Here is a 17756-nt window from a genome sequence, read left to right as displayed (position 1 = left end):
AGCCTGTTTTTGGAGACCCCAGAAATCAAATATTGAATCAGTATACACACACATCTGAAGAAAACTTGAAATATTGTGGTTCTTCTAAAAGAATCATAATGTTCCAACCCCAACCTTGCTGCTGCTGATCTTCCTCAGAAGGAAGAAGCTAGCCAGTGAGGAATAATCCATAGATTAGTGAATAGTATTTGGTCATTTTTTTGAATTATGGTTAGAACTGAAGCAATTTCCTAACTGTCCAGGAATGGAAGTAACTCTTCTTGACTTACTTTCTGAGTCTTCCTTGTAAATGTTAGGTGCCACAATGTGTCAATATAAAATTTATGGGGAAAGCACATGGTTGGAAAAAGCAGAGTAACTTCTGAGGAGAGTTCTTTTGCCAGTGTACATCAAAAAGTAAAGAATGAGCTTAGCATAGGTTTTACACGAGTGAATCTAAGTAAGTGCTCATTAAGGATGCACTGAGAGTGTTGATGAATCAAGATGAAATCTATTTTTATATTTGTTTTCTTGGAGTTGTACAATATAAACAAGATGGAAATAACTACTGAAGTTCCCACCAGTCAAGTAACAATCCTTCTCTCTATCTTAATTTACTTTTTCCCAGGTTCTTTCTTGGATCCAACTTAATTTGTAGTTCTTAATATAGAAGCTGTGTATGAACACCACAGCAACAGAAATCACTGGTTGTCCTTCTTCGTCTATAAGACACAAGTACCATAGAAGGTGACCTTTGTTTTTATATTTTATAGTGAGGAAGTAAATTCCTTCCTGGGTTAATCAAGGAAAAAAACAAAACAAAACAAAACAAAACAACAAAAAGCAAATCAGAAAAACCAATTAGGAATATATGCACTTCAAATTCTTCTAGTGGCTATGTTTTATCAGGTCTCTCACATTGCAGGGAGTCTCTGAAATAAATCCATTTTTGGTGTAGCAATGTACAGAATCTCTCCACCCTGCTCCTGTTGATCATTATTTAGACAATACCTCTTTATGGTTAGGTTAGGGCAACCCAATAGATACAGAAAAACTATAAGTTTGTCATGGGGGACAGTCTGGAAGTTTCTGTTCAGAAGCCAGAAATAGCGATGAATAGTTTTTGGCAATGCTTTTCGAAACAATACTTTACTTTCTATGGAGGCGAGAGTGTGAAAAACAACTAATGAAATTAAAACTGAAATAATCAAGAAAAAAAATCTCCTGATACACAGTGGATCACTTGGGAAAGAAAAAGAAGAGATTGACTCTCTTAATATCTAGACCAAGAGGCTGTGAAATGTCACTAAACTATGCTGGGTGGGTACCAAAAAAGAGTTATATAAGTACATTTTAAGCTAGAAGATAATATACTGTTCTAGATCAAACCAGCTGTTTACATCTGTGGGCCTTCCAGTGTCAATACAAGACCTCCGTGTTTCAACCACCCACAAGAGACAGGGGGGTGATAAGCTGGCTTCTTTTGTCATGAACATCAACGGGAAAGAAACACCTTCATATTACAGTGTAGATGCTGGTTCTGCCAGCAGAGCATTTGCCATCAATGACATTCAAAAGAGTATCCTGAATCTTGGAGGTTTCTGCGAAGAGCCTTCTGCAGTCCCTCAGAAGAGTTACATTCAGTTTGTGGGATCTGAATCATAGATTGCTAAATGCCTGCTCTAATTCTGACTTGAGGCCCCTGCCCAATTACTTGTCTGATCCATCTTTAGAGGAGAGATGGCAAAAAATTATTGAATTTCAACTGCTGAAATAAAGGAGTAAAAATATTGTTATAAAACAATTTTATTGCTGAAAAACATGTATGAAAATGCCTTTGATTACAAAAAACTGAAGACCAGAGAAAGGCAGGGCAGCAATTGTTGATCCAGAGAGAGTTATCTTAATTTGAAGGGGTAGGGTGAAATATGTGTCTCCTCTAAAAAAGTGGCTCTTGCACTGACTATTAAAATCAAGTAGGAAAAATACCTCCTTCATAAGCATTTTTAAAAGCCCAGTTATACAATAATTCTTCTGGAGCCTGTTCAGCAATGTCAGGAGATGCACAACGGCCAGGATAAATACTTTACAATTTCTGGAAACCCTTCTAGAGAAGAATTTTAAAGGGACATTAGAGACCTATCTTTAGAACAACTATAACATTTCACCTTTTAATGGTCAGAACATAATCAAATTTGTGGGTCATGTTGCCTGTGAAGTAGCTAAAGACAGCAGTGCCTGTTAGATATTAGATGCACCTCCTATCTTTTATAACAATAAAATATTTATGGCTAAATATCAAGGGGACTGAAGCTCAGCTGGTGAAAGGAGCATAGTCCTATTGTCTCTAGATTTTCCATGGGTTACATTACTGAGGATCTCATTAGTGTGCCCTGGTCTGCATGGAAGACCAACAGCAACCTGAGCTCTATTAAGAAGAGCCCAGACAGTCAATTAGGGAAGTGATTACCCTTTGCTACTCAGCACTCACTAGAACACTCCTGGACATCTAGTTTTGCCCCACCCCCAGCCCTCAACTTAGGAAAGGCAATGATAAAGTGGAGTGAATTCAGCATATGGCCATCAGGATGGACAAGGACTGGAACACTTGCCCTGTGAGAGCAAGATGACAGAGATAGTCTCTACACAGTGACACAGAGAGAGACAAAGGACATAAATTGAAACAAGAGAGATCCAGAATGGATATGAGGAAGAGCTTTTCATCCTTAAGGCCAGCAAGCATTGGAGCAGGTTGCTCAAATTCAAACCACTTTGTCTGTGGTTGTCATTGCTTTCAATGATTTGCAGACATCTTTTCTTTTGCAGAAATATACATATCTATTTATATAAAATACACATATAATATATATACTTATACATATGTGATATGCTGCAGATCAAGACTGGGGTGAGTGGAACTGAGGTTCAAGTTGGTTGGGGAACTGAGACAGATGAAACCAGAAATGGTTAAGAAAGATATGACTATTTTTATGGGGCCTCTGTAAGTTGTTACTCAGACAAGAATGTTTGAACCTGTCACTATATGTTATTTGAAGATATTTATCTCATCTGAGGATTTTATTTGTTTTATTTTGGTTTGCTTACTTGAAAACGGAAGATATCAAATGCAGCAACACATTAAAACAATGATAGGGCTGCAAAATGAAGCACTGTATAGAAATGTAATAAATTATGTTACCTATAAAATTTTAATTCTGTATTGTTTTGTATATGCATAAGGCATTACTTCTAACCACACATTTCTGTATTTTTCTTTTTCATTGCATCCATGTTTTAATTACTGTAGAGAATGAATAACATAACGAGTGAGGGAACTGACAATGTATCAGATTCCTTATTGCAAGTGTTGGAATGTAGACAGTAAATAAGGCAGGAAAAAGATGGGTTTGTAGTTGTACAACTAAATGCTGCCTCGGAGAACTGGAATTAATCCCTGTTTCTGCCATGACATTCCAGATTTGCTGGGTAAATTATTTATCACAGAATTCCTTAATAAGATCTCCTAGGCTACTTTTTTTTACTATTTGTCGCTAGTTGTTTACTAGTAAATAAGGCAGACTGAGTGCAGTTGGAACATCATGGCCTGTATCTACATGACTAAACTATCTTACCTTCTAAAGGTGGTCATGTCAATATCACTGTCTAGGGACTGTCCCTGCCCTTGTCAACAATGAGCAGTGAGTTAATTGTCACAGCCCAAAGGAAGTCAATGGCAGACAAATGTTAAAAAGGTGTGGATAGTTATGTCACTGTGTTGGGGCTGATATGTGAGGCCTCTTTAGTTTACCAGTGAAGGTAAAGCTTTACTATGTGTTCTTATTTCCCTGGTGCTAGGTGCATGACCTGAGATTTCACTGGGAGAAAGGATGTTGCCTATACCTGAGTCTTAGGCAAATGCTAGAAAAACATGCCCTGCATTGTACTAAATACTTTGAGAAAACAAGCAAAAAGACTGATCAGGCTCATGGCATCTCAGATTAGACTTTTGAGATTAATAAATAGCTTTGAATATCTTTCTGTGCCTCATCATCCTGTTGGTGAAATGAGGACACCATAAGCACGGTGAAAGTGCTGTTACTTAGCTCCATGAACATCTCAAATGCTCTGCTGGGAAGGGCCATATGAAAACAGATGAGGAAATAATAATAAATTCATATTCATAGCAGGGTTGAATATTGTGAGGGAAGGAAAGCCTGAGGCCAAGCACAGAGCTGTGAGGATCTATTGAACAGCTGCTCAGTAGCTAGCTAACTGACAGACTTCAAAATGCTGAAGAGCAGTCCTGTGCAATGAATGAGACAGGATAGACGGATATAGAGAAGTTGAAGATAGATATATGGGGGAATAGATGTATAGTTCAATGGATTGATAGAAACTCCTCCATTCTACAGCTTGAATTTATCTTGCATGAAAGAGATCTTGGGAAAACAGAAATAAAACCAGATGTAATAGGTATCCAAAAGGCTCACAAGAGCAGAATGAGAGAAGTCTATGCTTTGCAGATCCGTCATCTTGAGCCCAGAAGTGGCCTGCCTGTTGAGAGGGTCATGATTTCTGACTTCTGAACAGAAAGAGATTGATTGGAAAGTAGCACTAGAGACTCTCCCCTGACATTTCTATGCATTGGGACATTTAGAGATGAAACTATAGTATCCGTGGAGAATATATAGGACCAGTCATATGTGGCTGAGTTAATCAACTCTATCTAATATTAAAGGGTTTTCAGAGAAAGTGGCAGTAGATAGAATGCTGTGCAGGCACACAAGAGCCCTGATCAGGTTTTTTCACTAGGTCCCAGTGCTGATGGATTGATTTGAAGAGCATTACATTTTTAATCTCCTCAAAAACTCCTTTTTTTTTTTTTTTTTTTTTTTTTTTCCTCCTTTCTTTCTTCTGGAATTAATGCTTAACATCAGTCATTTCTATTAGTCACATAAATGGCCATTCCACCTTTGAAGGTCATTAAATTAGTAGCCACAAAGACCCTGGAGTAATGAGTTCCTCCACGTAATTACACTATGAATAAAAACATTTCAAATTATTGTGGAAGAGTGCATGTGAGTAGATATGTACAAATATATCCATAACTTTTTAACAGATTCTGGATGGACTGTCTATCACCTGTGTGGAGAGATGGATAGAATAGTGATAGACACATGGACAGACAGATAAATAGAATATAGATTCTGCTAACATGTTCTTGTCTAATAAATTGTTAAGCTACAAAAGAATGTAGACGTTTCTGTGTACAATGTATAGATTTTCTTTAATTTGAGTTATTGGGAAAAGACAGAGCTGTCCCTTTAACTGGAGAGCTGCAAACAGCTGTTCCTTATGCATACATGCTTGCTTGGTCTGAAAGTTTTGGTAAGTCAGTGCATAACTGACAGTTAGATTTATCTCCCCAATAAGCAATCAACATTATAATAAAGGAAAAATGCTTTCAGTGCACCTTTGAGAGTGCATCAGAAATTAATCTAAACATCAAATTAATTATAGTTTGTAAATGAATAGTGGCTCACAGCCCTAATACTTCTCCTGCTCCTCCTCCTCCCGCTAAAGCCTCCCCCAGCCAACTGCAATGGCTGGAGGTGCTGTGCAGTGAGTTTGATGAACAACTCCTTCTCTTTCTTACTCACACAACTCTTTCCCTATCAGCTGGAGAATAGTCCCATCCTTACTCTGCAGATCTAAAGTCCCAGAGCCTGGTTGCTTTAAAGTATAATAGAGAACAGCTAGGAAATAATAAACTTCTGTGCCTCCTCCCGTTTCCTCTGGGAGCCATAAGCACCCCTCTAAGGGTGCCCTCCTCCCTTTGGCTTACTTTCCAACTAAACTGGACACCTCATTAATCTCTCCTTGGCTGTCTTTCTGTGTGAGATCCTTCAGAGTGGAGAAGACCACAACAAACTAGTCCTTTTCTGAACAGAAAGACCCCAGGGTTACCGGCATGCTAAATGTGCCTGGAAATTTGTTCCCATATTGCCTCAACTCAGGCACTCAAGTTAGTGTATTCTTCCATTACACTCTGAGATTTGGTCTGTGGTCTGTAGCCCAAAGCTATATGGGAATGATAATCTGATATTGTCCAGGGACCTGAAACAAGATGTATTGCTACTAGATTAAAAAACTTTGAGATGATAAATAACTCTCATCATCCATTGATCCTGAAGCCCTGTGCAAACGGGTCAGTGTCCTGCTAGAAGAGGAGGAAATTGAGGCACACAATTAGGTTGAACCACAACTGTCCATATGGGGCAGGAACACTCAACTGATATTTCTTATCCCATTACACCTTAGTCCTGGACCTGCTGATTTCCCTGGATTAAGTTAAGGAGAGTTGTGGGGTTTTTTTGTTAAATGAGAAACTGCCAGATTTGGCAGGGCTTATTGGAGGCACATTGTGAGCAGGTGCTGAACAATATTTTTCTGATGTACCTCAGGGTCCATTGTTCCACTCCTATGTCTTATGGAGTGCTGCCAATGCACTTTAGACCTGATTTGCAATGCCCCTTGTCCCAAGGCCCTGCATAGCTTTGCCAGCGTCCTAATCTCTTGACACTTCTGTCTTCTTTCTTTTTCAGCGTCCAGGTTGAAAGTTTGTAGACTGTCATGACCTGCCTGCTGCCTTGCATCTCCCACCCCAGCTTTCTGCCACAGCACTGCATTCTTGAGCTGCCACAGTGTGTTTTTAATAACACAGTACAAGCTCTGCCCAACTCTCAGCCCTTCTCCTGAGCTTCACCCCCTCCTGTGCCCTGTCCTCATTCCTCAATGCTTTTCTCGCCTTTAATCTCTCTCCTTTGGTTCTCCTGTTTCTTTTCATAAGCTGGGAGCCAGGAGAAGTCTAGTAGGGAATATAAATATTTAACAGTGAAGTCAGTTAACTAGTATGACCCTCATCAAGTGGTATTATTTTCTCTCCTTTGGCATCTTCAGAGAAGACTGGATTTTTTTCCAAATGGGGTGACCCACTAGCAATTTTCATGTAGGCTTTCTGTGGGAATCTGGAATGGAACTTGATGTTTATGTTGTACCAAGAGTCAAATAAGACTCCTTTATGCCATCTAAATCTATGGTCCTAAGAAGACCTCACAGTTTTTAGTCAAAACTAGAATGTTCTTTTCCCATGTTGAATGTGGGACATTTCAAAAAGGGGTGGAACATCCCTTCTGCCAGTGTGAAAGTCCACCTGGAATGCATAGAAAAGGAGAAAAGCATTCAGCAGTTGTGTTTGTTCACACCTGGGGTGTCAGACCATGTCAAGCTGAGTGGAGGAAAATCACAGTGTTTCTGTGGGCATAGAAGAGGCTTTTCACAGCATCCTGGAGTCATTGTCCCATAGGGAGAAACTGAACATGGTTTCCTAGCAGACACAGGCAGCAGGTACATGCTAAGGAAACACATGTGAGAGACAAGGAGGGGTGTGGAGCAGAACTGGCCTGACAGTGCTGCCTGATGGCATGCAAAGAGCTGGCAGATCCAGGTGCTCATTTCTCTCAGAAAGAGGTGACTGGAAGAATGAATTTCAAAGTGCACCAGTGAAGCAATTCCTCCAGCTTTAATTTATCTACATCTTGTTTGACACCTTGGGGTAATAATTTGCCCTCTGCTGCTCCATCAACGTTCTCATTTTTCTAATTTCTGTCATGTCTTCCTAATTAATATTGCCCAAACTTATACCTTCCTCCCTCTTCTCTGCTAAAACAATTTCCTAGAACAAGTCTGTCTCTGTATTTTGCTAGTTTCGTGTCTTCAAATGACTTCTTAAAATGTGTCTTGTGTGACAACAGTGAGTGCTCCTGAAATTAGGACTGTATTGCAGCATGACTCTGTGACAGAAGAGGAGTTAGCCATGTGTGGGCAGCTTGAAGAATGGCTCTTCTCACTTTGACTACTTGCTTTAGCAGCATTAGTAGTATCATTTTACTAGAGTTTACTTTTTACCTTTTACACAGTCTGTTCACATTTAAATTACATGAATAACTGAGAGGGGAATTATCGCCAGAACCATTGAGACCAGCACACAGATGTATTTCTCGTCCTCTGACATGTACCTACATGTATAAGAACTTATAAACATGCAGTGGGAGGGTGAGGGACGCAGTGCAGTCTCTGCCTTGCACAGAGACAAGTTCCAGGATTCTGCAGAAGTTGATGTTCAGGCTATGGCACACTGTGCCTCTGTGCACGACTTCCTAGATCAGCCTGCTGTAAGAATGGGAGTCACTGTCTTCCAGAATCATCTGATTAAGTGTAATTTTTCCTTGAGTGAGATGATTCCTGCTGTGGCCTAGCCATTTCACTGGGAATGGACAGCACAGCCCAGTGCGATAAACATGCTGACTGTAAACAAAGTGCAGGGTAAGAGGCTAGAGGTATCAGCTGGACATTGGGTGAAGGACTAGTGATAGAGGAGAGGGAAGGGCAGAAGGGTGAAGAACTGTGAAGGTGAAATTGGTAAGTCTGAGTATGAGAGGATGGACAAGGCAGTGCCTGAGGAGAAACCCAAGGAGATGCTGATATGGTTGGTGTGATGGAGGCTCAGGCTGTGGGGATAGACAGGGTGTTTGGTGAGTGGGAGGGAGAAGCGTAGTCTGCACTTTGCCATGTTACAGTTTCATCAGGAGAGGGGGTAAAAGAAAAGCAAGAGGTCTGAAAACTGTAGGAGAAAATGAAGGATTTGGGTCTAGCCTGGCTGTGTGCAGCAGAAGAAAAGTCGCAGGCAAGGAAGCCTCCCAATTTAAGTGGCTTTTGCAGTGAGAAGTCAGGATTGTTTCTCAGTCTTACACACTACAGCAAGCAGTCCTGCTATGGAAAACAATAAACATATTATGAGCACTTTCACATTTTATACATGAGATTGGTGTTTGCAGTAGCTTGCATTCCTCCCTGCTCCTTGTCAGCCAGGAGGTGGTGGCCTCTGCACTGGGAAAGTCAAAGGCCTCATGACCACAGCCTGGTTTCCTCAGCGTGTGCAGGTGCTAAAAGTTCTCTGTAGGTCATGAACTACAGAAACCAGGAGAAAGGCTTGTGGCTGATTCCGCTTATCTTCCTAACACCCCTGTGGCTGCCCCTAGTGCTATTCTGTCACTAGCTGTCAAAGGAGATAACTTTCTAATGCAAATGCAGGGGAGAATTTAGACCCAAACAGAAAGGAATAGAGTCTCATTTTGAGATACTGCTCTTCTGACTCACTCAGTCTGGGCCAGCTGCTTACAGGTAGTTCAACAGTGAGACAAGAGCAGCAAATGAAGTATTTTCTGTTCTTATGGAAAAAAGCCAACCTACAACATGCTCACGTTTTTCTCCATAGAATTGTTCTAAGTTTGTCTGAAGCAGGACTTCATGAAAACTTCTCAAGAATTTGGGGCTAGACTCTGTTACAGCAATTTACTTGGGATCTGCATAGCAGCTACATTTTAAAAGGTCATATAGTGGTGAAATATCTCTTTAGGGCTAGACAAAATTGTTTCCCCAGGCTACCAGTTGGAGTGTTTAAAAAAAGCAAAGCAGAATGCAAATGCTATGTCTTTACATGTTGAGATTTGGGAAATATTTAGACAGAAAAGGAAAGCATTTTCCTTCTTTCAAAGTTAAAATAATGTTTTTAAATTTAATTTATTTTTACTTTTAGTAAAAGGATTTTTTAAAAATAAAAATTGACTTTCCGAACCAAAAAAAAAAAAAAAACAAAACGCTAGCTTCAGTGGACTTAGCATAAAAAAATAAAAGGCTTGATTTTCTGTAGTATCCTCTACATTTTTACATTATTTTAAAGTTGAAGGTCAGCAGGGTGGGAGGTTTTGAAGAGCAGTGTGAGGTACTTGTAATAATTAGCTACCTGTACTTCTGCTATTTCTGTCCTTCTGGATAGAGGTGGTACACATGGCAACAGAGTCAACATGTTTGCCTGAGACCAGCAGTCACAGCAGGCACTCAGCTCTATGGGAAAGTAAGTTAAAGCCAGAGAAAACTGAGGCTTCACACCTAGGACTAAAAACTGTCTGGACTTGGATATTTATGTCTCAGAAGCTAAAATAATGCAACTAAGATCCACCAGCAATCTCTAATTCTTGCATATGCTTGCCTGGGCACTGAAGTCTATGCATACAAAGGGTATTATCCTGCTTTCAAGCTGGAATATCCCACTGTTAGTTTTGGAGATTGCTTTATCAAATAAGCTGATGTTTAAGTTCTCTAAAGTAAGACTCAATGTTAAGAAAAAAATCTGCCCAAATCCTTCAATTCCTGCACAGCTATCAGCCATGACCTCACAGTACCTTGGAAGCAGTAATAAAGCCAGCCCCACAAGCCTGCCCCACAAGCTAGATCTATGTTGCTGTCCTCCTTAAGCCTTGTTGCTGGAAAGCCTTTGACCTAGGGAGGCAGGAAGGTGAATACCTGCCCAGGAGATACTCTTGATTACTGGACTTGGCTCTCACCTAATTTTTTCCATTTACCTTTTTTTATTCCCACTTGACAACATGTGGAAAACCAGCCTCAGTGGTCCCCATAATATTTATTATAGGAATTACAATTTCATTGCCAAAGGTCAATTTCTAACCCGTGGATATCCTTGGAGCATTAGTTTTCAATGTCACCTACAGCTGTGCTGGTCTGCTCATCTTGTTATGAGCTGTGATATGGTTAGAGCTCTAAAAAGTCAGTGGGCTCTGGAGAGAATGGGGCTAATTCATAACTGCTCATTTAAATTTCCCAGCTGCCTCTTCACACCAAACTCTTTGTCCTTTATTCCTCTAGAGCTTGATAGTACAACAACCCAATGGACTAATGGAGAAGGGGAATGCTGTACTCCCTCATGTCACGGCAGAAGGCTCCTTCAATCCAAGGTGAAAATAGCCTGTTCAGACACTCAACAAATGGGCATGAAAAACTGTGCACAAAAAAAGGGTACAAAACTCTTGGAATTACTGTCTGACATGCACCATAGCTAGCAAGGGATAAGGCAAGGATTTTGGGAGGTAGGCTGTCCAGGAATGGAAAGGGGAAGGCACCATGGAAGAGAAGCATAGTGCGGAGACTGAGAGTGGCTTTAAAATCAAATGAAACTTCAATCTTAACTCTGGAAGTTTGCCTGAGTGACAGAATCCAGAACAGCTGCAAGAAACAGGAAAAGAAAAGCAACAGTTTGTCCCACTGCTTCTCAGAGAAAGTCTGCAAAGAGCTCAGGATGGCAGAGAACCAAAAATTGCACATCCAAGTGGTGGGTCCATGGATGGGGGAGATCCTCTGTCCACCAGGTGGGATGGGATCAAATGTGGCAGGGTCCCTATGTCACTGCACTGCCAGAAAGGACCCTTCACATAAACACCTTTACAGACATCAGGGTCCCTCTGAGATATCACCTGGCTGTTGGCTGGCCAAGTCCTCCATTTACAGCTCAAGTTGTCCCTAGTTGGTGGTTTACAGGCAGCTGAGGCTGTGGCCTTTCTGTGCTCCAGCTGGTGGGGTTGAGCCAGCAGCTGTATGAGCATGGTGCTGATTTCAAACCCAGCCTCTTAGCATGGCTGACCACAGGTTTAGTTTGGTCTATTTGCATCTAATATGGTGCTGGCTCTGGTCCAGCAAGCTCAAAGTATGGCTGCCAGTGGTTCACCAAGCAGCCATCCCTCAAGGATTTCAGCTGATGTTGAACCCTTGTTGCCTTGCAAACTAATTAATCACTGTTGCTGGAAAATTGCCCCCACAGCTCTGACTTCCCTTCAACCCCATGACCTGCTTCTCCTTTTTCTTAGGTACAGAAATTCCCCTTCTCCCACATGCTCCCACTGCTGACCCCATCAGCATTTAATCTACCCCACCATTACCCTCCATTTTGTTCCAGATGCTTTAGTGTTTTTTGTACCCTCCCCATATTCCCTTTCAAGGGCCAATATTTTCCATCCCACCAGCAGCAGCCACAGCACCCTGCTACTGGTGAGATGCCAAACCTTCACTTCTAAGCAGTGCACACAACTCTGAGCATGAGACAAGTAGGAGAGAAAGAGGGAAAGGGGAAAGTATTGACAGAAGTAAATTGAGAGAAATCATAAAGCTTAAGCAGAAAGAAAGCAGTTTGAAAGGTAAAGTATTCAGAGAAAGCCCTTTCCTGGATGAATCTAATTGTTTTGTTATCTTTACCCACCAAAGCATTTACTTTGGTTTGTCGCCCGATCCACAAACACTTTCGAGGAGATGACATTACCGAAAGGCAGGAACATCTGCATCAGCTCAGCATCCCCAAACTCCTGGGGCAGATGGTAGATAAACAGGTTACAGCCTTCTGGTCCTATCAAGAGAAAAAGAAGACCCATGAATGGAGAGAAATAGGATATGAAGAAGCACATGGTGGAGATATACTTTATCATCCCCTCTTTCTGGCTGGTGAGGGGTCACCTCTAGGATGCACTCTGTGGACTCTCAGAGGAATGGACAAAGCGGAAGACCCAGAGCAGAAGACAAGCAGCCACCCAGAGGCTATGCTGAATTCATTAACCTTCCCAGGACAGACACCAGGATAAAATCTAGAGACAGAGGGATGCAACAGCACATGTGGCCATGGAAAGACAGACCAGAGGAATAAGAACAAAAAGAATAAAAGAATGTGGTAAATAGTTTTTCTTTGCTCCTTATATCCTCATTCAATCTGCAGAGTTTTGGGTGACCCACACTAACACATGCCTCTTCTCAGTGTCTGCATCCAGAAATTTAATTATCCTTCTTGTGTCTGTGTAAGGACTGTAATAACGAGTAGAAAAAGCTGCACAAACCCACAGGATTTTTTTTTGTTTTGTAGAACTTTACACTCAACACCCCTGGCTAGACTGCTCCTGAAGACTCCCCAAAATCTAAAGTTTGTCTAAATCTCCCATGCTAGAGGATTCCGCAAGAGAGATTACAGAGGTATTTAATCCAAATTAACAGGTAAGAGTACTGATATGCTGGCCTCAGTGCTGTAACTTATTCTTACAGACTTCAGAGGATGCCTAAACAAATATCCAGAGAGGTTTCCAGCTGGAATATGTGGTTTTCTTAGAATAGAGGTAGTCATAAAATGTTCTGTTGAAACTGTATTTTGGGGCAGAAGACAGGGAATCTGCCTCTGGTCAAATGGCCTAGAAAGAAACTTCAATGTGACTTTTATTTTTAGGCATGCTGTAGTTCAGCAAACATCAAAAGTGAGCAGGTGTTTTCAAGTAATTTTGTTGAAAAAAAGTAAACATTTAAACCTCTTTCAGTGCTCAGTAGCAGACAACTGTGTAGTTTGAGGAAGCAGGGAATACTTTTTTCATGGTCTTATTTTCCAAAGATACCTCCAGCTGCTGTCCAGCTCTGCACTGACTTCAACAGGTAACTCCAGCTCTGCTTTGCTCATGGGGGTTGAGATGAAGGGAATACATGATCCTTGTCATGAGAGGACATGAGAAAGGATGTTTTCCTCTTTCCTCCCAGCCCTTGTGCTTACAGCCCCATGAACTGACTCACAAACTTTCCCTCATTTATGTCTGGGGCACAGTGTGGAGAAGGAGAGGGTTTTTTAATACTCTCGTTTTCTTCATCAGGGCATAATTACAGTGTCATAACACAGCAAATTACAACTTTGCCTTTCCTGCTAGTGAGAGGCATTTGCCTAGATGCTCCCACCTTTTATTAGCCATTACTCATCCCCCTGGCTGGCAGGAGAAATACAGCAAAGTCAATTCTGACAGATGCCCATTTAAAGCTCATTAAAATTTCTGGGCCTCAGCGTGGTTGAAGTCACAGGCTCTCCACATTTCCTTTTGGATTAATGGAAAATGAAGCCTTAATGAATATTTGCTAAGCACAATTTTCCCCACTAATTTGCTAAAAGGACTGTCAAGAAGGAACAGCTGATCCTTTGCATCTTGTGCATTTCCTAGAGGTCATGAAGATGGTAACAAGGTTTCTTCCAACCAGGGGGAGATAGTGGTATAGTGGGATAATTAACTAATTAGGCACCTGGTCATCTGCTTAGGTAAATTACTTTTGAACTTCAGTGGCCCACAGTCAGGCTCCCCTATTTCATGCCAAGCATTTCCAGCTCCCCCTACCCCCTCCTGTCTGTCTCTTCCTTAGTCTCCTCACTGAGCAACTATCCCTTCCCAGTCATTGCTGCAGCTCATTTCCACACAATGTGGAGTTATTGGCATGATAAACTAGACTTGAAACAGTCTGAAAGTGTTAAACAAACACCGACCCCCTTAGGTGTCTGTTAAAAGTGAGAAAATTCTGCCCAGGAGAAGACCACAGTCCAGAATAGCAGGAAAAAAATTCAGTCCATCATCTGAACGCGCCCCAGAGCACTTCTACTGTGGGATTTGAGATCCACATTATAATGGGTAAAATCTTGGCTTTGCTGCAGCTAGTGGCAAAATTCCCACTGACATCACCAGAGCCAGCAGTTTGCTCTGTAAAACTGGCAAATTCTTTCAAAAATGCCAGCTGCATTTCCTGGGGTCTTGGATGTGTTGTACATGAGTAGGGATTCTGCCTGCATGTGCTGAGAAACATCTACGAAGGCATAAGGCTGACCAGGAGGCACACAACTTCATCTACACTAGGTTTAGAGGTTGGGCTCAAGGAGAAAACACCCCTTAATTCACCTTGAAATCAGCTTTACCTCACACTATTCGAAGACCAAGAGGAAGAGACCAGGGAGGATGTGAAAAAGCAGAGACCATCCTCAAAGCCCAATTCAGCTCTGAAATGAGGCTGGGAAACTCATGCTGCGGCTTCCCATACCAACTCAGACATTCAAGGCCAAACTTGCTCTGTTCCCAGTTACAGAGTTTTTTTGCTAATTTCCAGAGCTGAAAACTCCACCTGCTACTGAGAAATAACCCAGAGTAGTTTGATTTGTTTTCGCATCCTCACATATGAATATTCTGCCATTAGAATTTAACAAGCAATTTCTTGTTAAATTCATCCTTCTGTAAGTTACCTAGCACAATTAAACTCCTTGGTAAAGAATTCAAAAAACAATCTCATTCTGTCAGCTCTTCTATCTTGTTGTGGGGCTTTTTTGCCTGTATCAAGTTAATCTGGGCACTTCATGGAAGACTATTCGTTTATGTGCATGGCCACCTATTCATATATATGTGTTTATTTTTAAGAAACCAAAGGTACAAGTTGTTCAGCTCAGAATGCTGATGTAAGTTCTCAGTGCACACATGCAATGAATTTCAAAGGACTTGATCAGGATCACTGGTGCAAGAGGAAGATCACAGCTGGTATGACTAAATGTCAGGGAAGTATCCAACTATTTTGTTGGAGTGGTAAGTCTTGTTTGGTATGAGGTGATGAGTTGTTGGAGAACAGCATACTTGGCAGTTCAGGGCTGAATAAGGTGCTACAATTATTTGCCACAAATTTTGCTTTGGTTTTCAAAAGGGCTGTAAGCCATCTACAAATCTCACCTCATGACATGTTACGAGAAGAGAATCAAAGTTCATTTCTACCTTGACATCTACCTCGGCTCTTGGTTTTCTGGCTTTAAGTTAGAGATATTTCTGTTCATTAATGCACAAGAAGCACAAATAGGCTTGTTTCAAACTAAAAGGAACTTAAAGTTTTAAGGAATGTACAGTTCATGAATGGTCTGTAAGTTACAGGCAAATCTTGCAGGATAATGCAAAAAGACATGACTGAAGGCACAGAAGCACACGTTTGAGAACTCTGTGGTGGATCTGTGTTGATTCAGCTTGGTGGAACCTGAGCTACAAAGCCTTTGCTCTGTCCATGCTCCTCATCCTCCAGCTTATTGTTAGTTATTTAGCATGCGGACAGCAGCAGACCCAACCTAGTCCTGGGTGTACACTGTCAACATGAATAAACTCCTTTTACCTGTGTTTGACATCATCTGTCTATCATTGCACCCCTCACACTGTGAATCAGTGTCATAAAAAAAGGCTGTAACCAGACTGCTTTTCCAAAAGTAAAAATGGGTTGTGCTGTAAGAATTTAGTCTATGGCCATTTGGTCAGCTGCACACAAAGTAGGATATACACCTCACCTCTACTACAGCTACCTCTGTTAGAGGTTGTAACTTCAGTGACTCTTCTGATTCTGCTTGTTATTTAGTCCCTAGCATGAGTGAGCACAGGGCAGCTGAGAGTCACAAGCTTGCACCACTTTATTTTAATATGTAAGTGTATTTTTAAGTTTCAGAAACTATGTCAAGATGAGTAATGCCATGCAAATTTAAAACTACCCCCACATTTTGCCTGGTTGACATGGCCTGAATCAAGACCTCATCTCTAACTTTGATCACTTTGGATCTATTCCACTCTAAGCACCCCATCAGCTACTGGCAGACTCAGTGCTCATGTGAAAGTAATGACTAATCTCTACAGGAATGATGCAGCAGTCAAGCAGCTCTGGTCTTGTTATCCAACTGGGATCCAAGAGCAAAACGTTATCATCCTTATTAACAATGTGATCATTGATGTTATGTAGTGGTAGGACTGGTTCATTAACAAATCAATGTTTGTGCACATCCCTGGAAACATAAAATACTCTTCTCAGCACTAAGCATTATTATTACTATGCTTCTTTCTTGTTGCTTTTTTCTGTTAAAGGTTAGAGATACTTAAAGGTCTCAACCCTCTGCTAAAAAAAAGTCTCTTGCCTTAGAGATTCTCTCTCTAGGAAGCAGCAGAGAAAGTCATGGCAGCTAAATCCTGCAGAAAAACAGAGGGCACTGGGAATGGTAACCTCCATTGGACTAGTGGTTCATCTTATATATCTGGTCCCCAGCCATTGTCAATACCAGCTGCTTATAAAAAGGAGTGAGGAGTTATGACTTGTCCACTGGGTGACACTCACCCTCAAACCAGAGAGACACATAATGTCTTGCCAACACAGGGGTCCTTGGGCAGTGGGTCTTCAAAGTGTGCTCAACAGCTATTCTGTGCTTCTGATGGTTCCTGGCATGATGCTATGCTGAGCAATGATCTGCTCGCCATTTTGTCCTGTGCTTAATCTAGCCCCAGTAAGTAATAAAAAGCAAAGTCCTTCAGCATGGGGGAAACATCTCTGTAATGATACGTTTGGTCTGTGCATCTGTTCTCACAGCAGGGACGTGTACTAGAGCTAATCAGGAGCTGGAAGTTGTGTTCCCCAGGAAATTCTGACATCAGGAAAAAATTGATTCAAAATTAGATCGAAATGCCGACATTTCTAATTTTCTTATAAATGAGATTTCTCCTCCAAAGTAGTTTTAGGCCATCAGAATATTTTAGTGTGATAGTGTACTCTTGATTAATTTCATTCTGACTATTACACTATATTAAAATATTAAATGTCATTATATATATAATAACACGTATAACATAGAATATATCTGAATTAGTGATCTAATAGAGGATAAAAATTGAAATGTAATTATTTAAAATGAGGGTCTCTTCACTAAGCTGAAGCACTTGACTTAAATGCCTCACTTAGACAAGCAGTTTCCTCTTCTTATCAAAAGGGAGCAGTAGGCTCCCTGGAGAAGAGTTGGGACTACCTGAGTGGGTTACCTTTGGGGATCTCACTGCTCCCCTCTGGCTGTAAAGGGAACATTACATAGCATGTTTGCCTCCCAAAACATTTACATATATTTACATACAATAATGGGAGATTCACTTCTCCTCACTCCTCACTCTTCAGGTCTCCAGTGAAGCCATCCAGTCCTGCTGGCCAGGTAACTTGGACACGTCTTACAGTCAATGTAAAGAAGTAGATACTTTTAT

At 41.2% G+C, this 17756-nt stretch overlaps 1 protein-coding gene across 10 annotated transcripts in view; it reads right to left on the bottom strand.

Annotated features, from left to right (window-relative positions):
- The window catches only part of CELF4 (CUGBP Elav-like family member 4), a 733798-nt gene that overhangs the window by 36442 nt on the left and 679600 nt on the right, over positions 1-17756 (bottom strand). For 6 of the 10 annotated variants that reach the window (XR_007891849.1, XM_051643093.1, XM_051643095.1 and 3 more), the window contains exon 11: positions 12149-12292. Coding sequence is in view for 9 of the 10 variants with exons in the window: in XM_051643093.1 (XP_051499053.1) it covers positions 12149-12292 (144 nt within the window). In the remaining variant the exon portion in view is untranslated. The remainder of the gene's footprint in view (positions 1-12148; positions 12293-17756) is intronic. The other 4 variants (XM_051643099.1, XM_051643102.1, XM_051643101.1 and 1 more) reach the window with 1 other exon arrangement.

The sequence above is a fragment of the Apus apus genome, chromosome Z (genome assembly GCF_020740795.1).
Source record: "Apus apus isolate bApuApu2 chromosome Z, bApuApu2.pri.cur, whole genome shotgun sequence".
NCBI classification, from domain to species: Eukaryota; Metazoa; Chordata; class Aves; order Apodiformes; family Apodidae; genus Apus; species Apus apus.
This window is presented reverse-complemented; position numbering and strand designations above follow the sequence as displayed.